Source organism: Enhydra lutris, unplaced genomic scaffold, assembly GCF_002288905.1.
Source record: "Enhydra lutris kenyoni isolate GAN:26980312 unplaced genomic scaffold, ASM228890v2 scaffoldscaffold15, whole genome shotgun sequence".
NCBI lineage: Eukaryota > Metazoa > Chordata > Mammalia > Carnivora > Mustelidae > Enhydra > Enhydra lutris.
This window is the reverse complement of record NW_019154099.1, coordinates 29,456,416-29,480,211: the sequence shown is the minus strand read 5'-3', so window position 1 is coordinate 29,480,211 and position 23,796 is coordinate 29,456,416. Positions and strand designations below refer to the sequence as shown.

The following is a 23,796-nucleotide window of genomic DNA, read 5'->3' as shown; positions in this document are numbered from 1 at the left end:
ACTAAATAAACAAACAAACAGACAAAAGACAGATTAGCAAGAGGGGGGAGAAAAACTCATTTATTACACATGCAATATGCAGACTTTGCAGGCATGCTCAGTGATGAGTAACTCAAAGGGGTGGTTAAAGTGTGGTTTTAGATACCATTTTAACAAAGGGTGTAAATTATGGAAAAGTGAATAGTCAAAAGGGGGGTTTGAGCTTCTAGAGGGGGTGAATTGTAGGAAGTGACCAGGAAACAGGGGAATCTAATGATAGATAAGTGTTATTTATGTAGACTACTCTCAGTACCATGTCTGAGTGAAGAGTTGTATGTTGTGCTCTTCTAACTGGTTTTGGAAGTGGAGGGAGGGGGACACCTTTACAAAGGAAAATTTGCTTTTACGAAAGGAAGTTCATGTCCTGGTTTTCTGGCCTATAACGGGAAAGTAGAGAGCTCCTCCTTTGCCTGCTGTTTCTTACTTGTTTGCAACTCAAAATAATCCTGAGGCCAAAGTATCATATTCTGGGGTAGCATATCCTGAGCTCTTTTCATTAGCTCACTTTTTTAGGGTTTGTAATCCAGCCGTTGACTCAGGGAGGGTTTGCTTGCTGTCTCTTCGTATCCCTGGTGGGAAGAGGCGGCAGAAGGGGCTCACCCTCATCCTAGGCAAACACCACACCTTACATGACTTTTACCCACTTCTGCACCTTGCGAGGATTAGCTAGGCAGGAACTTTGTGTTGGACTGAATGAATCTGTCCTTTGATTAAAACTGGGGGTGGGGCTCTTGGGGCTCTTCACAGTGAACATTATGACAAGCCATTGTTACGTTAAAAGTGGTACAAATGGAGGATGCCTGGGTGGCTTGGTCCTTAAGCCTCTGCCTTCTGCTCATGTTATGGTCCCAGGGTCTTGGGACAGAGCCCCGCATCAGGCTCCCTGCTCCAAGGGAAACCTGCTTCTCCCTCTCCCACTCCCCTTGTTTGTGTTCTCTCACTCTCTCTGTCTCTCTCTGTCAAATAAATAAAATCTTTAAATAAATAAAGAAATAAATAATAAATGTGGTACAAAAGGAGAGAGACTGCAGGTTTGCGTGCATAGGAATTTAACTGTGTTCATTTACTAAGAGGTGATTAAGTTCTGGGGCTTTCTATATTAAGCATACTTACAAAGATCGTTTACAAACAAGGTCTTTTTTTTCTTTTTTTTTTTTAATTTGTTCATTTGTAATTGGGAATGTGCTTTTTTTAATGACTGGATTATTCTCATCTACCTATAGGGTACATCCGTCCCCAGTATCAAGGGTCCGGGGAAATCGAATGAATAATCAGAAGTTTGCTTGGTGAGTATACCGTCTAAGTTATAAAAATTTGTAAGTCTTACGGGAAATTTTAATTGGGTAATGTTAAAACAAGAGAGAATTATTTCTGCTTCTCTGTAGAGAGTACACTTCAACTAACCAAATTACATAGTCTCCCTTTCCTTTGGAAAGTTCTAAATGGAAGCAATAAAGTTCCTTCTCGGCCAAAGACCTTTACTCACCAAAAACTGAGGCAACATTTTTCTCCTAACAGATATGACATATTTTCCAGGATTATCCACTGTTATATTATTTTTAAAGAATGTTTCTTTCTTTTTTTTTTTTTTTTGAAGCTTTTATAAGTTTTTAGTGAGATTTAGGCAACAACAGAAATTTTTCTCAGATGCCAACTTCCATTTCTTGTAAAGATTTTTGTAGTAAATTGATCTATTATAAATTTTGATTATTATTTAGATGATTTTTTTTCTCATCTTAGCCGCAAATATCTAGGAATTTTCCTTCTTTCTTTATCTCTTTCTCTGTCTGTCTCTCTCTGTTTTCTTTCTTAAGTTAGTGCATATGAAGACCTTTTGTTTTCCTTTCTTCTTTCTCTCTTTTTTTCTTTTTTCTTTTGGCTTAAAACAACACACATTTATTCTCTTAAAGTTTTGGAGGTCAGAATTAAGACACCAATAAGGTATCTTGTTGAGGCTTAATCAAGGTGTCGGCTGGGTTGATTCCTTTTGAAGGTTCTAGGGGAGAATCCATTCCTGGCATTTTCTGTCTTACAGGGGCCGTTCTCAGTCCTTGACTTATGGCCCCACATCACATGCCTATCTCCCTCTGCTTCTGATATCACCACATTGTCTCCTTCCTTCGTAGTCAGATCTCTTTCTGCCTTCCTTTTACCAAGACACTTGGGATCGCATCTCAGGCCCACCATTAGTTAGTTAGCCTGAAATGATCTCCCTATCTCAAGATCCTTAATCATATCTGCAAAATCCACTTTGCCATGGAAGGTAACATTCATGACGTCCAGGGATTGGGACATGGGTCAAAGATACTTGATTGACTAGTTCTTGAAAATAAATAAGTAAATAAATAGAACTAACAGAAATGACCTGAAAAATTATTACAGTCACAAAAACATCAACTACTCATTCTTTGAAGAAGTAGTTTGAACTGTTTCACAAATGTTCATGTGAAGCAAACAAAAATATTAACGTACCATATTTGTTTATATTATTCCATGCCAAAAAATTAACCTTTCCACACATATCTTCAAAAAAGGAAAGAAAAGAAAAAGAAAAACATGAACCGTGCACTGCATTACTTGGAAAGTGAATGGAAATTCACAGATCTCCATTTGTACTTCATTGGATTGTGCTTAGAATGGGTTTTTGATTAAAAACTATGGCTTTTTCTTTTTTAAGTGCGGGAAGATGATTACCAAAGATTGAGCTTCCAAATTAATTTTATTCCTAAATCAGGATTATTTTTAGACACAAAATAATGACTCTTTGAATTTGAATAGTGCGTAATCAGCTCACCTCCCTTCCCCCATTAAATCTAATTAACCCTCACAATAGCTTGGTGATGTTGTTAAATATTATGCTTTTCTTTTTCACAGAGGGGGAAATGGAGCACAGAGAATATAGCCATTTGCTCCTACACTGTCTAAAAGCAGTGGCATCCTTCATGGTTTCTCACAGTCACTAAAACATATTGTCCCTTGTCACACCTGAAAAGCTAAGAGAATAATGCTGACACCCATCACACAAAAGGAAAGGGAGAAGCAACTCCTTTCTTGACTGTACCGATTGATATTCTTTCTCAGTACAAGGCATACTGTACCGAAGAAACTTTAGAACATACAGAGAATATGAGATGCTCGAGTGAGCGACGTCAGCTAATGAACAGAGTACAACATTGCCATTTAGCATATCCACCTTCTAACAACCGACTTCTCAGTGGCCAGTGTGGAACCCTGAATAAATAAGAAATATATTTTCCTTCACTCTTCCTTCCTGAAGTATTGGAGTAATGGTAGCTTGTTCCTACATAATTCATAGCATGTTATTTGGCTAGTAAGTTTAAACCATTTTTATCTCCAGAGAAGTATCCATGAAAAACAAAAAGGATTTTTACTACTAGTCTTGAGAAAGTTCAACTTTTATTTATTCAGCAACATTTACTTACAGTCTCTGGCACTGTGAAAAGCACTAGATTAGAAAGATAAATTAAAACATGGTTTCTGCCCTCAAGGGGCTCACTCTCTTGTAGGTGAGGGAGGGGTATGCATGTGTGAGAGAGAGAGACAGATACCACGTTCGCGTATGTAACACACAGTATCATATCATATAAACAACATATAATATGTAATAAAATGTGGGTAAGGCACTAAGAAGGTATACTTATATTAGAGGGAAATGTTACCAATTTTATTTTAGACCAGTTTGAAAGTGGATAGTGCGAAAGAGAACAAGTATAAAGGAAAAGAACTTTAAGAAAATCTGTCCCAGAGAAGGTTTCTGAGCAAAGACCCAGAATTAGTAGGAAAAGCAGAGCATTGAGTTACTGTTTCCATTATCTATTGAAGCTCATATACAAGGACCGGCGACATTTCTAAATTGAGTCTAGTAGGAACATATATGGATTTAAAACGTGCTTTATTTGGTCATGAATTAGTTAAGATTCCTATTCTATGTACCATCTCTAATTTTCTTTAAGTAAATGCTATGAGGCTGGTACATGGAAAGAAATCAGCTGGCTAGGAGGAAGCCAGTGACTCACCCAGCATCTACATCCAGTTAAGTGATAAACACTTGCTATTTCTTTGTGAAAGATTGGCTCTGGAAATTCGGAAACTTTAAATACTCGTGCTGGCAATAGAGATAAAGGGGAAGTGACTGTTGATCTTCCCCAAAGAGAAGTTTGGGATAATTTATAGAATTAGAAGGTAAATTCAACACCGGCATGGCTCTGGCTTGAGTTAGATCTGCAGACACCGTCTGTGTGTGATCCTGGGTGATTTTGTAAAGTTGGGTTAGCAAATGATCCAATCAGTTAAAAAATACCGTTTATCACAAAAGCAATTAAGCTTGACTAAAACATGAAAAGCTTTGAACTTATAAGTTATGCATAGGAAACGCAGGACAATTGGTAGGTTGTAAATGTCAGTGTCTGTGGTTGATCTATGAAACCAGTGTTCATTATTGAGTAAAGGTGGTTTAAAATTTTAAGTAGTGTTTTCCTCTGCATGATGTTAATATGGGAGGCACAGCCACTGGCCTCCTTCCTGTGGCAGCATCTCTTCTCTCTGGGACTGAAGTGACATGTAGAAAAGAATGTCTGTTCAAGGCAAACACACCTGCTTGAATGGAAAGAAAATTTGGTAACAAACATCCCTATCCAGGGACGAGATGAAAGCGCCAGGATGTGAGGGACAGACGTTTGGATGGAGGCAGGTTTGCTGTAACTCTCTGCTGACTTCCAGGGATTAAAGAATGTCAATAAGAATGTCATGGTGTTGGGGCGCCTGGGTGGCTTACTGGGTTAAAGTCTCTGCCTTCGGCTCAGGTCATGATTCCAGGGTCCTGGGATCGAGCCCCGCGTCGAGCCCGCGTCGGGCTCTCTGCTCAGCAGGGAGCCTGCTTCCCCCACCCCCTCTCTGCCTGCCTCTCTGCCTACTTGTGATCTCTGTCTGTCAGATAAATAAATAAAATCTTAAAAAAAAAAAAAAAAAAGAACTTCACGGTGGATACGTTAGCCCCCCAGTAAAGAGCACGAGCTCATTGTACAAGTCATTTAATATTCAGTTAATCAAAGGTAGTAATCCAACCGGACATAAACTCTGTCCCTCAGAATGGCTCTCCCCTCTTGCCACCCCACTAGAGAAATATTTGTCGATTTGAGGATTGATGAAGCCTTAGAGGCTTGGCATGTGAATTCCATTCTCTCTTGCATGGGCACATCTGTCTCTTCCCTTCACCACTGACCCTAAGCGGAGGTAATCATACCTTCCTTTATCCTGATAACTACCAAAAGTTTTTTTAGAGCATTTACCATTCTTTCTTGCATGTAATAATGCCGGTGGGGGGTAGGGTTGCTTCATTAAGGGGAAATGGGGCAAGTTTTATTAGAATTGAATGTGCAGATCGACTTTTGTTCTTCACAGATCTTTCTGTGTGAAGCTGTTATATTCCGTTATCAATCCCACAGAGAACGGTTGTTTCCATTGTCATCTTTTGGTTGTTTTATGCCCAAACATGTAGTAGAGATCTGGAACCTGTGTTTAGTGTGTATGCGTAGGTGGGAAATATCTCTGAACTGAAGTCGATTTCAGGCGCCAGAAATTTCCAGGATCAGTGAGAGTATTCCGAAGACCTACACCTCAGTAAATGCTCATTTTTAACTTTTCACCCTTTCTTCTCTCCTCTTCGCTTCACCCCCTCCCCTGCTCCATTCCCAAAGATTTAGAGGAGGTGGGTAGCTATCGTTTTTGAGTGATCGTCCTCATGGTGGTTATGCTAAGCCCCAGACATCCATCTGGGGCTCTTATGTTAAGAGTGGTAGTGGACATGACGTAATAGAGATTTTATGGGCTATTTATATAATGACATAGAAAATACAGTATTATTAACAGGAATCATCAGCAGTCAGATAGATGTGATTTGTCCCAACCAGTTGGACGCTGCTGCCACCCGTCTCAGTTACGGTTTATTTCTTACCAACATGCCCGAGATGTTATGTAGCTGTATACATCAGGAAGCTCCAGTTTTAATAGTGTGACTGTGCAAATTATGACACATTCCGAATGTGAATCACATTTTGCATTTGGACATGACAAAGTTCTGTGTCACGAATTTTTGTGGCAAGCAGGAGGAACCTTCTTGCGCTGTGATGTTTTATTGTCGGCTATAGAGTGCTACGGTGAACGCAGATATTTAAATGTATACGGTTGCCAGTGTTAGCTGTGATTTTCACCGAATCTTTCTGAGGGTATAACTATATCTTTGTCATAAAAATAAGAACACTTCTTGTTTAAAACCTTTTGCCTTAATAGAGGAAAGCACCGAAGTTGTCGGTATCCAAAACCTCTCCGAAAGCCGAGGCAGAACTGGTCCTTTAGGGAGGGATAGAGCATTTCCAAATGTAGGAATCCGTTTCAGAGCTGAAGGAAATGTAAGCATCATCAGGTTTAGTTCGGCGTCTCACTTTCCACATGTGGAATGGGAGGCCCAAAGACAGCACGGTGACAATGGCAGACGTGGGCATAAACCCGGGGCTCTACAGTCCTGTCCCGGGGTCTTTCTGTGGGCAGCAGGTGCCACCAATGGGTGGAGCAAGAGAAATGCGAGTGATTAAGTGAGGAAGACACTTAATTCATTACCAGTTAGTTAAGCAGAAGGCTTCTGTCTGGGAAATTCCCATGACACTGGTATGACTCCGGGAGCGAAGGGAAACAGAGGAGAGGCCCGACCAAAGACATTGCGGCCAACTCCGCCATGCAGCAGTTATTCCTTCCCAGAGAGCTTCCTCAGCATCTTAGGGATCCTTCCATGCTCATTATTTATAGATAATATTGATTATATTATTTTAATTACCAGAGCATTCCACCGCTTTGCTGCTTGACTTACAGGGCAAAAATTAGGATAATATGTATGGACATTAATATGTGTAAATTTTAGTTCCCAGAAGGGCCTGCCTGACCTTGTGAGTTTTTTTAATCCATACTTGTTGGCAAATAAGTAACCACAGGTGCCTTTAGATTTTGTTTGGTGGCACGCTGTCTCCAGTGTGTGAGAACAGATTCGGAAAATGGGCCGTAGTTCATGTAATCGTGAACCAGTTTGCAAGTTCTCTGTATTCATACTGAATTACAATGAAAAGAAGTGTCTCTAGGGTGTTGCTACATTTTAATTCCCTCCAAATTCACATCTTTTGGTATGTTATAATCCAGTTTCAGCTATGAAATTCTTTAATTACTTCCACCACCTCCTTATAGCTTGGTGACAATTATATGCACTTGAAACTTGTATACCATCTTTCCCATTGACCTTATTAAAGACCTTTGGTCTCATTTTTCTGAATTCTCCATTACCCAGAATAGCAGCAAGAAACCTCATGATGAAAGTGTTTCACATTCCTGTCAGTATCAGCTGATTTTTGTCTCTAGTATTGCTTCTGTCACAATAGAGATGATTGGGGGGGGGCATTAAAGAAAGTTATTTTCTGCAATTATTTCCTTAATTGTAGAAGAATTAGGTCTATAAATCATGCTGAGCCATAAAGGTCACCACTTAGGAGACATTTTTCTATTAAAAGTCGAAGAGTGTTTTGTTTTTTTTTGTTTTTTTTTTCTAAATATTTTATTTATTTGACAGAGAGAGAGCACAAGTAGGCAGAGCAGCAGGCAGAGAGAGAAGGAGAAGCAGACTCCCCGCTGAGCAGAGAGCCCGATGTGGGGACTGATCCCAGGACTCTGGGACCACAACTTGAGCCGAAGGCAGAGGCTTAACCCTCTGAGCCACCCAGGCACCCAAGAGTGTTTTGTTTTTACCAACATGTGACACAAAAGCACTTTCCTGTCTTTCTGAAAACCCTAGAGAAGAACAAACAGGGTGTGTCATCTACTCTTTGTTGGTTCCTGGGATCTTGCCCCCACTATAGTGAGGTATACCGCTATTATGTAATAAAACATCTCTGTTTTATTAACTCATTTTATTTTTAATTTTTTAAAGATTTTTTTAATTTAAGTAATCTCTACCCCCTAGTGTGGGACTTGAACTCATAACTCCAAGATCATGAGTCACATGCTCTACCAACTGAGCCAGCCAGGCACCCCTTATTAACTAATTTTATCATGATCGAGAAATATTAGTTTAGTATTCAAAAGGACTTCTTTGGAAAATCCAAAAATTCATGGAGACTGAACAACACACTTGTAGCTAGCACACGAGGTCACAGAAGAAAGTTGAAGAGAAATTCGGAAATATTACATCAATGACAATGCAAACACAACAAAATTTGTGAAATGCATCAAGAGAAGTGCTTAGAAGGAGACTTATAGTATCAAATATATTTATTAGAAAATAAGAAAGATCTCCAGTAAGTAATCCATGTTAGGAACTCAATAAGGTTCCATGTTCGGAAACCAGAAAAAGAAGAGCAAACTAAATCCAAAGTAAGCAAAAGAGAAATAAAAAAAGGAGTTGTTTGTAATCCGGGGCTTTATAACATTTTTCACATAATTGTTACTTTTTTTAGGTTGGTTACGAATATTTAAAATTACACAGTCTGGAATCATGAGTTCTGTTGGGGGAAGCTGCTTAAACCATAGCTTTTTATAGAGGTTTAAATTGTGCAGTGTACCTTACTCTATCACATTCCCCTCCCAGTTAAACCTGTTCAGATGTAGAACTTGAAAGTAATTGTTGTGTTGTAAGGACACGTGAAGAACAAGGGTATGTAGAAGTCATTAATGAGTAACACGAATAAAACTGTTTCCTTGTTTGAAAAAAATATGTGTCTCTGAAAGTACCAGTATGAGCCATCCAGAAAAGCTTTACATTCCCTTTTAGTCCTTCATAGTACTTTTCAGTGAATATATTTGGAATGAAAAATTGGCTAATCATGGTTGTCTTCTGAATACATATTTGAAAGATGTAATGACTAATATGGGGACCCAATCGAAGATCGTAATGTGTTCTTGAATAAGTTGGGAATACTGCTCAGGATAATAAATCTTAAGGGGACTTCCCTGTGAGAATGCTGGATGTGTCAGTACTATTTTGATTTTCATTTGTCAGTCGTATTTGCAATGTCATCTTTCTAGTCATGGAGACCTCTCTGTATGTGGACAGTGAACGGGCAGTTTCGATATATTCTCACCTTACTATGATTTTTCTCAGCTGACCACTAGATTTTCATAATGTTTCCTAGTAATTTCCTTAAAATTAGCTATTTATTATGTTTCTTAGTACAGCACTAGGTTACCTAAGGTAGGCTCAGTATCCTCATAATTAATATATTTCTTCTAATCAGTTTTAAAAGGGCAATAAGATAGTATGTGATATCTTTATCCAAAAACTAATGTCTACCAATAGCATACCGGTTTGAGTCACATGTACTCCATGAAGCCTATTGTTAAGAAGTCGTTGGGGAGGGGTTGGGGTGGTTCCTGGGTGGCTCAGTCCATTAAGTGTGGGAGTCTTGATTTCAGCACCTCTTGATTTCGGCCCAGGTCACAATCTCAGGGTCAAGAGATCGAGCCCCACCAACGGCCTCCATGCTTAGCAGGGAGCCTGCTTGGGATTCTCTCCCTCTCCACCCCACCCCCAACTCATGCGCTCTTAATAAAGGAAGGGAGGGAGGAAGGGGAGGAAGGAAGGAAGAAAGGAAGAAAGGAAGGAAGGAAGGAATATCTTAAAAAAAAAGAAGTACTAAGTAGCTGGAGGGCTGCAGACCCTGCTGAAACCCACTCTCTACTTTCTACTTATAGCCATTGCCTCTGTTTGAATTTTCACTCAGTTTAGTCTCCTTTTTCAGGCAAGTTTCTTTGTCAGAAGTAATGGAAAGTTACTGAGTCTGGCCAGCTTGAGCTAAAGATACATTTGTAGAAAAGGACAGGAGGTGGGTTACGAAGTCAAAGGGAAAACAGTGGAGCTGGGCCTCAGGAAGCGTGGGAAGCAGGACAGCACCCAGGGTCCTGGAGCAGGATCGGATAAGCCTCCAATGACTGAGCTCTAGCTCCTCGGCGTCACCTCCTCAACACCATAATGGAGTGAGGCAGAGTCTGATGGGACTCAGCTTGGCCCAGGTGCCCAGTCCGTGAGGGAGGAAGGTGCCTTGGTCTACAATCCCATTAAGACCACATGTAATGTGGGTTTCCCAAAAGAGGAGGTGGGGCTGGTCCTACACAATCACGGGGAGACTATGCTTCATAAACTAGCAGCACAGAGTCAGCTTACGATTCTGAACTGCCATGAAAAGGTAGTTCATGAATTTTAATGTCATTACTTGGAACCTACCTTTTCTTATAGTTTGGATAAAGATAATCTGCAATTAGTCACTAAAATAAGTGGCTTGTCTCAGGTCTTCTTTGCGATTACTGAGGGGCCAAATCATAAGAACAATGTTTAGTCAAAATAGACTCCAGGGCGCCTGGGTGGCTCAGTCAGTCAAGCGTCTGCCTTTGGGTCAGATCATGATCCCAGAGCCCGGGGATCAAGTTCCACATGGAGCTCCATGCTCAGTGGGGTGTCTGCTTCTTCCGCTGCCCCTCCCCCAACTTGTGCACACTCACGCACACACTCATTCTATTTCTCCCTTTAAAAAAATAAAATCTCTAAACCAAAACAAAATAATCCCCATTTTCCCTTAAAACTTTTAAGGGAAACAAAACATCCATTTCCTCAGAAATCCTATTTTGCACTTGATCTTAGCCAAAAGGCCAAGAAGCAATCAGAAATCCTACTTTGAATTACATATTTAAAGATGTGGCCTTTAAAACCAAACACACATAGTTATTGTGATAAGATACATAAAATAGAGCAGAGGAACCTCCTACGAAACAACAAAAACTTCAGTCAACAAGCTTGGGTTCCGGTATAAATTTGTCACTTACACTAAATTAGTCTGTATGCTTCTCGTACTTCAGTATTTCTATTAAATGAATGAATAAATGGTGTCTGACCCAAACTATTCAAATTAGATCTTGGGAAGAGTGCAAGAGACAGTACTCTTCTTAGTATCACCTTGAATGAAAGTGTTTCCTAAGCTCTAGATGTTAGCCCACAACCACATCTCAGCTTTTCATAAAAGGAATCTTTACTAATGGTTGGTTCTCGGACACACCCAGCATTTGTTATAGCTTCAGATGAAGCTATAGTTGACTTCAGCTCTCTTGAGTCCTTCTTAACCTAACAATTTAGAACCCGGAACAGGTGAGTATCCATGGGTAGGCCTGTGGTTCAGTATGTGAGGTAAATATGTGCTCCGAAAAGAACACACATTACACCTCAGCGGAAGTCATAGCTTTGTAGGATATAGATGGAACCAGTTTACTCCAGTTTCTGTGAAGGCCAAATAAACAGAAGGGTAGCTCTCTGTATGTCACCAGTTTTGTATGGTCATTAAATCTTTTCTCCTCATCCTGCAGTATATTTGGACTGCCTTCGTAAAGGGACATGTCAAATTACATCCTTTTGAAAAACAGTGATTTAAAATCACCCATAATATTAAATTAACATTATTGTAAAATTGAAATATCTCCAATTCCATCAATTTTCTCATTCCTCTGTTCTTGGCCTTTTTTCCTCGGAAGACTCTAAAGAAAAAACATGGCTTTCCTTAGAGTTTGCTGTTGATAGGTATGGTGAAAGAAAATAGCTTTTTATTATTTTTCACTTGAGACCTGAATTATTTTGTACTCTTTGAAGAACCCTGTAGCTTAGCTGCAAGAATGGACTGATTTCTTACAGTGAAAGTAGCTTACAGTAATCTTCCCCAAAGTTTACAGGCTGTGAAGTATTTATTTGGGAAAGCGAAGGAAGTGTGGAATTAAGAGTTGGAGGCGGGAAACAAAAGCCAAAGGCGACCCTGTTGAGAACAGAAGGAGATTGCTGCCACCTAGAGGTAGAAGTTGGTAATTTCTGAGACCACTGAATACTGGGAGAAGGATCTGGAGAGTAGGTATTAATGTAATAGTATAAAACCGAAATGCCGCCAGTTGGTTCAGTCTCTCCCTCCCAGTGGGACTAGACTCTTCTGTCCCCTTCCCTCTTGGTAGAGCGCCAATGTTTCTTATGAAGTATTGCTGACCCTAGTAGGTTTTTCTACTTCAGCAGACGATAACCTTGTTTTCCGTCATAAAATCTTACGTGAGGTCATCAGAAATCTTCCTCCTATACAATACAATCTCAGTTATTTGAAGGAGTCATTATTACCCAGCCTAACAGAGAATGTGTTTCCCCCATAATCCACACTATCTCCAGTGTTACACCAGGAGTTCCTGGAAGGCTACCTTCTCACTGAATCCTGTGGCTGAGGCTCTCCTGTCTGTCGGGAAAGCATAGTGAGGAGAGGAACCTTTGAGATGAGAGCAGAAAGTTTTGGGGACATCATCCAGAAGAAGGGAGCCGGAGACTCTCTAAGTCAAGCTAAAACCTAATCCAGCACGGCACCAGTCTCAGTAATAGGCAGTTTGGCTCATTTTCATTTTGGTTCTTAGGAACTGACTGTACCTAGCCCTGACATTGAAAAAAATTATGCTGTGAGGACAGGTTTAATAGAAAAGCTTCCCTCCAAAAGAAGCCTAGATAGCCGGAATGTGCTGCCACACTGGGCTTGCGATTCCCTCTTTTCAGGACTACCTAGTGCACAAGCCCAGGGGGCACTACGCACAGCGTCAGCTGTGTAAAAGAATGCCTCCTGCAGTACTGAAGAAACACAGAACCTGACCCCGGAAGGTGTGAAAATAGGAAGAGAATATGTGTGTGAATTTCCATGTCTGCTCCTCTCTCTTCTCCTGAATGGGAAACTTGATTGAATGTGGTTGATGATTGTGATGATGGTGTTCAGGGGGAAAAGGGCTTCCAGAAAATACCCGAACATATTGGCAATACCTTTTAGAGAATGAGGATAGCAATCAGCGTGTTCCCTGTTTATTTTAAATCCTCTTGCCGCCTTAGCACACGTTAGCGGAGTCTGTTCCCTGCTTAGCTCCCTGGTGGGCCTTGCTGTCTTTGCCTTTCTCTTAGCCTGTATTCACTTTTAAGCTGCAATTTAAGTATTTACTTTCCGTATCACTTTTACATATCTGGACATTTCTGAAATTGCCAGAAATTATTATTTATTTTAATTCAGTAGCGTCATTTTGCCAGAATATTTTCATTCATTTGTTTGTTCCTTCCTTCCATAAAATTACGGCAGCCATAATGACCTGGCCACTTGCTTCCACTCTGGGGATGTTGTATTTGAAAAGACAAGGCAGGGCCTCTGTCTTCCTGGAGGTTAGCATGTAGTAGAGGGAGACGGACAACCAGCAGGTGTCTGGTAGTGATGAGGACACTGCTGAAAATGCAACAGGGATATTCGTGGAGATGACTGGAATGCCATTCAAGGGCTTGGTCGGAAAGAAGTCTTTAAGAGGAGGTGACAGGGAAGCTGGGAGCTGGGTGAGAAAGAGCCAGCTGCATGAGGATCTGGGGGAAATTATTCCAGGTGCTAGAAACAAAGGCCCCAGGATGGGATCGAATTTGGAACCTTCGAGGAACATAAAAAAGTGAGTGAGGGGTGGGTCTAACAAGATAAGCTCAGAGAGCTTGGCCAGGTCAGAAGCACACAATCTCCAGTCAGTCTGGGGGGCACTGAGAGCCATGGGAGGAGAACGAAATGATCAGATCCATATTTTCAAGACCCACTCTGGCTGCTCTGTGGAGAAAGAATTCCAAGAGTAGAAGCAGGGGGATGAGGAAAGGAAGCTGGGGCAGTGAGTGGTTGAGGAGAAATGATGGTGGTTTGGAGTGGTATCATGGGGAGAGAGAGAGATCAAGTTAGGTTATGTTTTGAAGGCGGCGTCAACGGCTTATTGCTCACAGAAGGAAACGAGGGGAAGAGAAAATCAGAGATGACACCCAGTGTTTGTCTGAGCTTTTTGTTGCCAAGATCTTGAAGAAAAAGGCAAGTCTGTAGGTACAGATGTGGACACCACTGGCATAGGAATGCTATTTCCTGAGGGGTCTGTGTGTGTGTCTGTATTTGATGATGAGGGACAGCAGAGTTTTTGAGGTGAAGAAAATCTGAAGTTAAAAATTTTTGTAGAATATCAACTGGTTGATATTCTACAAAGAGAGGTTGAGCTGCAGATACCCCCAGGTCAGTCAGACTGAAGCTGTGGAATTGCATCTAAGGCAGCCCGGTCAGGGGTGGGCGCCTCGGTTACATTCTAGTCCATATGTTCGCCCCACCTCTCATCCTGTCAGCCGCCCCTCATAAAAGGCCACCTGCCCCAGTATCCAGTCCAGAGCTTCTTGGTGAGGCATCTGACCCCAGCTAAATAAACAGATCTTAATACATGAAGGCATCTTTTTTGCAAAACACCAGGTACCCTGACTTTTCCAGACCAGCACTGGAAAAGAATGTGTTTGTTCTCCAAGCCCAGTTTTCTGCCTATTTCCCGTCTACGCCAGAAGCCTCATAGTCACTCCCACTCTGTCAGAACCAACATCCATTTGATTACCCAAACTAGCATTCCTCCTCCTAAATATTTCTTGGCAATGTTGGCTCTTCATCCTAACACTGGCTTATCATCTCTTGCCCAAAATACTAATCCGTGTGCCTAACCAGTCCCTTTGGATTCAGATTCCTTCTGCCCTGCCCATATGCAGTCTTTGTCATGCCTGCAATGATGTCTGTAAATGGAAAGGTTGTTGCTCTTCTCTTCACAAGTCCGCTGGACCTTGTCATTGTTCCAAAGTCCCAAGCCCTTAGCATAGCTCATGAAGTGTTTTGCAAGACGACTCTTTTCCTGTTTCCCCACCCCTGTGGACCCTGCGTTCCAGCCACACTGAATGTGTGTTTTCCAAAAATACCTTGTTCACCAAGAAAACCAATTCTGAAAGGCTCAGCTTAAGAATTCTCCTCAGTGCAGTCTTCCCCCCAGCCCCCGAGTCTGTCAGCCTCTTCCTGTCCGACCCTGTACCACTCTGTGAACCAGATTATCACCCTCGTCACGATTTATGGTCACCATTTCATGTGTGTATGCGTGTGATGATCTTCCAACCTTGTCATCTCCAGAGGGAGAACCACCCCCTCTCCCATCGTGAGGACCATCATTTCCTGGCTGCCAGCTCAGGGCGTGGCACGGCAGGCTCGAGCATATCTACCGATCCACAAAATAAATCATCTCCTTCAACCTCCTCATTTTGATGATGGGAACACCGAGGCCCGGGTTGAGGCTTAGTTTGCACAGTGAATTTAAGCTAAGATCAGAACTTCGATCTCTGGACTTTGGGGGGTTCCCCCTTCCCTTTTTCATGGCTGTTTCCCATTCCTTAGTTAGTATTTTTTTTTTTTTTTAATTTATTTGACAGACAGAGATCACAAGTAGGCAGAGGGGCAGGCAGAGAGAGAGGGGAGGAAGCAGGCTCCCTGCTGAGCAGAGAGCCCGATGCGGGGCTCGATCCCAGGACTCTGGGATCATGACCTGATCCGAAGGCAGAGGCTTTAACCCACTGAGCCACCCAGGCGCCCCTCCTTAGTTAGTATTTTAAAACGAGGGGAAATACTCAGATTCAGAGGGCAACAAGAATTTTTTCACGTTAGAAACATCTTGAAGCCTTGGTTACATCATTTCTACACTTTCTGTTTGTGATTATAATTATGACATTCAACGAAATGTTTGAAGGATAATGGTAGAATGCCGACCTGAATTTCAGAGATTTGGGACCTGTTCTGTCACTCTCTAATTATGTGAGCTGGGGCAAGATTGAGTCCCTCATGTCTGCTCTTGCCTATACATTTCACAAGAATGATATGAAAATAAATGGAAGAGATTATGTAGGAAAGCTCCTTATGCCCTGGAAGGCAAGACGTTACAGAATGCCTCAGTGGTATTATTTTCACTGTTCACTTTTGTCTTAAATGTAGCCTCCTTATTGATGCTTTAAAAATCTATATTTGATGGCTTTCCTTTTCTCTTGTTTCCACAAACCATATGATATTATAAGGGATTAGGGTTCCAATTCTTACCTCCACCTGACTTTTCCATATATGCCCTTCCTTCTGATCCACTCGATTCTGAATTTAATTATCAGGCTTGCATTAACACCCTGTCTCTTTGCTTTCTTCCTGCCTAGCAGTTCTTCATGGCTGAGTGAAAAGAGCTTGATTAATAAAAGCTTGCCCTTTTATATTTCCTTGTAATTAGTCCAATAAAAAAGGGTCACCTCCTGGATGGGCTTTGTGTGGGTAATTTTTTTTTTTTTTAATTCTTTGTCCTTTGGATGTGCTAATTCGATGGCTTTTTTGTTTCTTGTGTATATTGATGGATTTGAAAATCAATCTTCTAGTTTTTATTACCATGCCTTCAAAGACACAGGCATCCACAAACATCACAACTCTGGAAATAGGATTTGGAACAAGATTTAAATGCGGGGTCTGTGGTTTAACGGGATTAAGGCATATGACATTCTCAGTTGAACAGAGAATAAATATCTTTTTCTCTTTAATCTGTTAGTTGGCTCAACAGGTACTGAATTTTAAGTGGCGCTGGGCAAAATGTCAATCCATGTCGGTAGAAAAAGTTAAATCGTCTATCTCCTAAGAGCTGAGAAGCTGGACCTCCCCACGATCATAGCAGCCATGGGCCCGGGGTCCCAAAGCACACATCCAAAAGTGCCTCCTGATGAAAATAAGGGAAGATTGTTTACTCTGTAGGAAATGCCCATCAAAGCAAATCTTGTGGTGTAATTGGCCACAGAGGGAGATGGAGCCTCTGAGGTACTCAGTGTAGATTTCTGTTCTCCAGTAATTTTTAAGAGCTTTAAAACTGACCTGGGGTGAATAAATATTAAAAAAAAAAAAAAAAATAGAAGTCCAGGGCGCTCAGTGGAAAAAGCAGAGGCTTTGGGATCAGGGGGATGCTAGTTCAAATTCTGTCTGCTACATTTATTGGCTATTTGGCTTGAGGAGTCATCATCCTCACCACCATTTTCCACTGAGGTAAAATACAACAAAAATATCTCTTTCCCAGAGCTCAGCAGATTGAAACTTCATTGTGTTAATTCAGGTTAAAGGTCTGGGCAGAGCAGGGTCATATATGTCAGCTATTATTTTTATTAAAATGCCAATTCCTAATTACCCAGTTCCTCAAGGACAATCATCCAAACGTCATTTGTGTCTGACTTTGCCTCATGTGGGTTATGTGCCACCTCCTGACAGAGGGAACCAGCTATGGAATTAGAAAGGGGCACTGAAATCAATAATTTGCTCCCAGGCATCCCTGGTTATATTGCTGGTAAATAATTCATCCTCTGGTGGTAGAGGGAGGTCTCCAAAGTGATTCTCCACAAACTCCTCATTTTTAACACTTCTCTCCAAAGGGAAACAGCGAAGTCTGATTTCCTCAGGAAACGGACAGTGTACTTTGGTAGAACCACCTTTCTGTGATATTTTTTATTCCTGAGCTTCTTACAGCTTCACACAGTTGCATACGTATCCTTTCATTTTATTCCTCATAACCATGCTGTGAGATGTCCTAAAACATACTATTATCTTAACCTTTAAAATGAGGAGAAGCAGAAGAGAGATTAAGGAATCAGCCAGCTGGTTTTCGTATTTCAGTGACCACATATTCCCTCTATAACCCTCGGCAAATTAGTTAATATCTCTGTGCCTCGATTTCCTAACCTACAAAGTAAGGCTTGCTATTAATCCCTGTCCCATGGCTCTTGTCAGGAGTAAATGCGCTAATACATATTAAGCTCTAAAGGACAGTGTTTCGCAGACTCAAGAAATACGGATTATTATTATTTTGAGAAGGTGGCAAAGCTAGTTTATGTAGGACTAGAGTTTATATACAGCCAATGTTAATTATCTCATTAATATCTAGAAAGTGTTTTGTTTTGACCTTTTTACAGATAACAAGATTGAGACCTAGGTGAATAGAATTCCCCAGTATGATGTATAAAACTGACCTTGATGTCTCTGCTGTGTTCCTTCTTTTCATTCCTCTTCCTTTACCTCCCTTTAAACGTTGATGTTCTTCAAAGTTCCATCTCCTTTTGTATAATGTCCTTTAATGAAAACAGTCTTGTTTGCAACTTAACCCCCCACCTTTTTTGCTGATGACGTATGGCTTCCTCTTCGGGTCCCTATCAAGTATTTCTATCACAGCACTTGAGTGTGCATATGTGTGCGTGTGCATGTGCACGCGCCTTTCTCTTTTGGGCTCCAAGTCCCCATTACCTTGCAAAAATCCTGGCCCATACATAGTGGGCACTCAAGAAATGTTTGAAGAAGGAAGACTAGAAGGGATGGGACATGCATTTAAACTGAAGTATTCAAATTCTTGTAGAAGACTTTCTGGAATATTTTAACAGGTTTTCCAAAATTTGCTCTATTAAGATATTAAGATAGTCTGTCATTGGAAGTCTGACCTGTTTTGAGCACCTACTCTGCACCAAGCCCTAGCATTTTTCACTGTTATTGATTCAGTTGTGTATAATACTGGGAATATAAAGGTACCCTCAAGGAACTTCTGTCTTTACAGGAGAAGTTCGAAGTCATGAATGAGTTAGCAGGTATGCTGCGGCTGTGTGTGTTGGTCTTTTGTAAAGAGAATGTCACCTCTTTGTCATAGGTAGGGTTTTCAGTCACTAACTTAACATTTAGATATTGCCTCCTGTGTAGGCCTTCAGCATTAACATCGTTCGAGGTCATGGAATTCATGAGTACAAGTTATTTACATTTTTAAACTTCATTTATCAGTTTTAAAGAAATGTGTCTGATCTCCATTGCTTTTGCCCCTTCCGTGTGGTTTCCCATGTATATAACTTGAAAAATAACTGAACTAGTAGAATCCCATCATTGTTTGCCTGTGTACACATACACACACCTAGTTGTGGTGATGCAGTATTTTTGTTTGTTGGTTTCATCTGTGGATTGTTACCAACCTGATGCTACTCCACTGTGAAGTGGTGCTACCATGCTTCTTTCTCCCTGGGTTTAGAGACCCCTTCTGAAGGCGTCATTCAGTAATGACATTTTTTAAAAAAGATTTTATTTATTTATTTGACAGAGAGATCACAAGTAGGCAGAGAGGCAGGCAGAGAGAGAGGGGGAAGCAGGCTCCCCACTGATCCCAGGACCCTGGGATCATGACCTGAGCCAGAGGCAGAGGCTTAACCCACTGAGCCACCCAGGTGCCTCCAGTAACAACCCTTTAACTGGTAAAGGCAGCATCTGCTACATCCTTAGTAGGACATTACTGTCCTTGAGAGGTAAAAATGATGTGCGGCATGATAACAAATGTCGAAAAAGGAGCATTTTCTTTTTCATTTTCACACTTGGTACTTTGGCTTAGTGAAATATAGTAATTCTCGCACACGATGCTTTCGCAAACTATGAAACCAGTCCTTGTCACAATCTGGGTTTAACATGATCTTTTTTTGGATATGTACTGGGGATATAATAATTACATTTAGTATTTGTAAATATGCATGATTATAGTTATATCGGTTAGAATATATTCTTCAGCCCTCATTCCATTCGACCTCCATGTCGCATGATTTCCTACACTGGAGGAAGAAAACCAGCGCCTACTCTGTAGGTGTTGAGAGAGTCCCATTCCTGGTGAGTTGTTTCACAACTTCGTGATTCCTTACGCATAGCTGGGTAGGAGTTCTTGTTTCCTACAAGAAAATATCCTTTAAGGGAATATGCATTTGCACTAGGCATTCTCTATTCCCTTATGTCCCCAGGGGTCAAAGAGCACATGCATAAAAATAACCCCACCCATTATAGATGATTTATGGGAAGGAGCCATATTTTTGAAATGAATACAGATGCATTAACTGCAACTTCTCATAAGGAATACATGAATAAGTTGTTTATTCGAATCAATAAATAACAGCTATCATTGTAGGTACTCATAAAAAATGACTGATTATATTAGCAGGCCTTGGTCCAGAGGATGTAGCCGGCTAAGGCTAGAAGATCTGTACCTCTAGGGGCACCGGCATCTCAGGATTTAACACCAGGATGCATGAGTATCAGCATTTCTTCATTTCTGAAGAATGAACCCTCATTGAAGGTGAACTCAACCAGCGACACTCAGAAAATAACGAGCTCAGATATTAAAGTAGAGGGACACACACATTCACCTCTGCGTGCATATCTGTTATCTGTATTTGTAATTTGCATCTGTGTCTCACCCTGTAGTTTTATTTCTTCATCTTCTAATACAGATTTTGCAGGTGGTGACCTTGCTGGTGTCAGGCTCACCCAAGGTGGACTTGGCTTCTCCTTTCCTTACTGACCTTGTTCTTCTACGCATTCACTCCCGCCCCTGCGGCCCCACAGCCGTTCTTCCTGTGTCCCCTGCTCTGGAGTGGCTCACCAGTGCTGCCCCCACCCCTCCCTGCACTAGACCAACTCCCGTGGGGCGGACCTGGGCTCCAAGGTGTCCACCACCCAGCCCCCTTCCACCCATTCTCCACTCCTCCCACTGGTTTGCCAAAACGGGTTCTATAAAAACCTGCCTGGAAGAGTTCCCTATCAGAAGGGCCATGCATCTATTCTTTTAAAATCCTATTTCAGCCATTCTCTCCTGGGAAATTCACAACCAACCTTTGGGACATTAACATCAGGTTGTATTGATCCCATTTTGTCCGGGATGAAATGAAGGGTCCAAAATAGAGATTCAGGGATTCGTGCTAGGCAACGCAACCTCCGTGCAACAGAGCTGGCATATCTCAATCTTCTGATTCCAAATTTATCCCTGGATCACCCTCGCCCCTGCTGCCCAAAGTTAGAGCTGAATTATTATTTCTGGAAGGAGAATTTAAAAGCAGACAAGCCAGGTCTATTTTATTTCAGTACAGAGACGCCTTAGATCTTGGTATTTGGATTTGTTTGAAGTAAGGAAGCGTATCTGTAGATGGCGAAAAGAAGTTTCCAGATCAACAAGAGAGGTTAGTAGGGTTCTTGAAATGGCTTTTCAAAACCTTTTTAAAGGTGTAGATTGATTTTCTCTCTGCAATGCTTGAAATACAATTCTGCCTCAAGGAATTAGTGAGTTAGAAGAACTCTCGATGTACTTTCTAGTCATGAATTCTCTCCTTTTCTTGAACACCACAACTTTCTTAGAAACCACCTTGGTTTTTTTCTCATTGTCACAGAGGAACTTTTTAAAAAGGTGATTATTAGGAAATTATTGGTGGCTCTGAAGCAAGCTGTTACCAGAACAATTTTTCTTTCTTTTTTTTTTTTTTAAAGATTTTATTTATTTATTTGAGAGAGAGGCAGTGAGAGAGAGCATGAACGAGGAGAAGGTCAGAGGGAGAAGCAGACTCCCCGTGGAGCTGGGAGCCCCATGCGGGACTCGATCCCGGAACTCCGGGATCATGACCTGAGCCGAAAGCAGTCGTCCAACCAACTGAGCCACCCAGGCATCCCACCAAAACAATTTTTCAAATGTGTTTCTGGATCAGCCTTTCCCAGACGCATGTAAAATCTCTGCAAACCACGTAATACGCACGCTCTATCCTTTGGTAGTTTTTTTTAGAAGCCATTTCAAAGTAAGTTTCCATGTAACTTGAATCGAATGAGGAGACACTCCTTCTGGTACATTTTTTCCCCTCTTGATTTCTAAATACAATATTGAAATTGTTACATAATCATGTCGGAAGTCTTTAAGCAAAGCCAAATTCTCTAGTGCTTTCAGGATCTTAAAACAGTAGTCTATTTTATAGAAGATAGCACTGATCGGACAACAGAATTTAAGACTCTACATAAAACAAGTCGATCCTGAGGAAAGTCATGGTAAACCCTTCTGCCAATATTCTGCGAGCGTGAGTCATGGTAACAACACCTGCCACCTGCGGCTTGTAATTCAGAGAGGAATAGTCCCCTTTGAAGTCGCTCAGATTTTAGACTCAGATTCTGGAAACAACATGCAGCTGGAGCTGAAGAAAGAGGAATCTGCTATCAAATAAGGCTGATGTCCTCAGTCCACTGAAAATGTAACGTGCTCCTGCCTGCCTCCTATCTAGGGAGTTTTCTCATTTATAAGTGGAGAAACTAAAGGAACCATACGGGCTTTTCTTAGAGAACAAAACAGCAGAGGAAGGATGGGGCTAATGGCTAACTTTTTTCCTTATGCTGAGGAGAATGCACCTAAACCGTGAGTCTCCCTGACTTATTAAGAGGGTGGTGTGAAAGAAGTGAAAAATAGTCACCCCTGGGCGCAGTGCGAAGCTGAGCCATACTGAGTTCCTCACAGGGAGAGCTGACTCTTGTCTCTCCTGGCTGAAATGTCTCCTTCTAGGAAATATCTGATTGTACTACTTGAGTTCTCATTCAGAAGTATACGTCCTACCCTTCCGTATCCTCACTGCTAAGAGGGTTGGTATTGCTAACAATCTACTGTTTGACTTACTCATTTTAAGGGTACTTAATCTGCCTAAGCTTTATTTTACTCATCTGTAAAATGGGAACGACAATGCTATCCTCTTAGAGTGTGGAAAGAACTAAATAAGATGATACATGTGAAAGATTCAACCGAGTATCTGGCAAACATTCGGTTGCTCCGTAAATATTCGCTATTGTTCGTTGTTATGATTTAAATACCAAAAAGTTCAGGGCACAGAAAATTCCCATTTGTCCTGCTCGGAGTAGAGACTGAAATCTATACACACCCTCTCTTTTGAACTCAGATTTGACTGGACTAGAGCTAGCAAATAATTTAAGAGATTTGGTTCAGTTCTTTAGAATGTTCTGCTTTTTCAAGTGAAAAATTATGCATGTTCCACAGAATGCCCTAAATATTCAGGAATCTTCCCCTAGTCTAATGCCTAGAGCAAGAATCTGAAATAATAAACACTGGCCTTTACTTCCGTCATTTTTTTCTTCTATCACCGTATCGATAGGCTTTCCACCCTCTCTTAAAAGGTCAGTGTAAGTGGCTGCAGGAATGTGACGTGTCTTGTCCCTTGATAGCCTGTGTTGGATGTGTGACAGACGAGAGCAGGGATGGACAGCGCCTTCCTCCCGGCCTCCCTAGAGCCTTGTGCTGTGCTCTCACATGGGAGGTGCTTGGTAAATGCTTGTGAAACTCACTCAGTAAGTGACCAACCTCATGGCGACATCTTCTTCCAGAAGTTTGTTAAAACTAAACCTGGAATATTTAAGAGATCAGAGCGGTGTTTTGCCTAGCATAAGTTCATTTTCTATAAATTTCGATTTCTAATTTATTGTTTTAAAGCCAACCACAGAGAACAATGGAGCTGTTGATAAATGAAATTTATAACTGGGGGGTCAAAGAGGCGAATTATAGCGTTGTTAGATTACCCTTACATACTTGAAACTGAAATAATTCAAAATAATGATGCCGAGGCTCTGAAACTTTTCTGGAATGGGACTTAAGATACCTGCTGTGGAGTTAAGAGAGAGTGTGTTGTTGGCCTAAGAACCATAAGAATATGGGGCGCCTGGGTGACTCAGTCAGTTAAGCATCTGCCTTTGGCTCAGGTCATGATCACAGGGTCCTAGGATCAAGTCCCGCATTGAGCTCCTTTACTCATCTCCGTCAGCCTGCTGCTCCCCCTGCTTGTGTGCTCTTTCTCTCTCTGACAAATAAATAAAGAAAGTCTTTAAAAGAGAGAGAGAGAGAGAGAAAGAAAGAACCATAAGAATAATTGGGATCCAGGGGAATGCAGTAGAAGTCTTTACTGTTATTTGGAAATCTGAAAGCAAAGTTCTTGTCCAACAATGAAATGAGAGTTTAAGG

At 41.3% G+C, this 23,796-nt stretch overlaps 1 protein-coding gene across 1 annotated transcript in view; it reads left to right on the top strand.

The window, feature by feature from the left end:
* The window catches only part of LOC111147079 (Kruppel like factor 12), a 450,202-nt gene that overhangs the window by 388,932 nt on the left and 37,474 nt on the right, over positions 1 to 23,796 (top strand). The window contains exon 7 of the mRNA XM_022502963.1: positions 1,263 to 1,325. Coding sequence (XP_022358671.1) covers positions 1,263 to 1,325 — 63 coding nt within the window. The remainder of the gene's footprint in view (positions 1 to 1,262; positions 1,326 to 23,796) is intronic.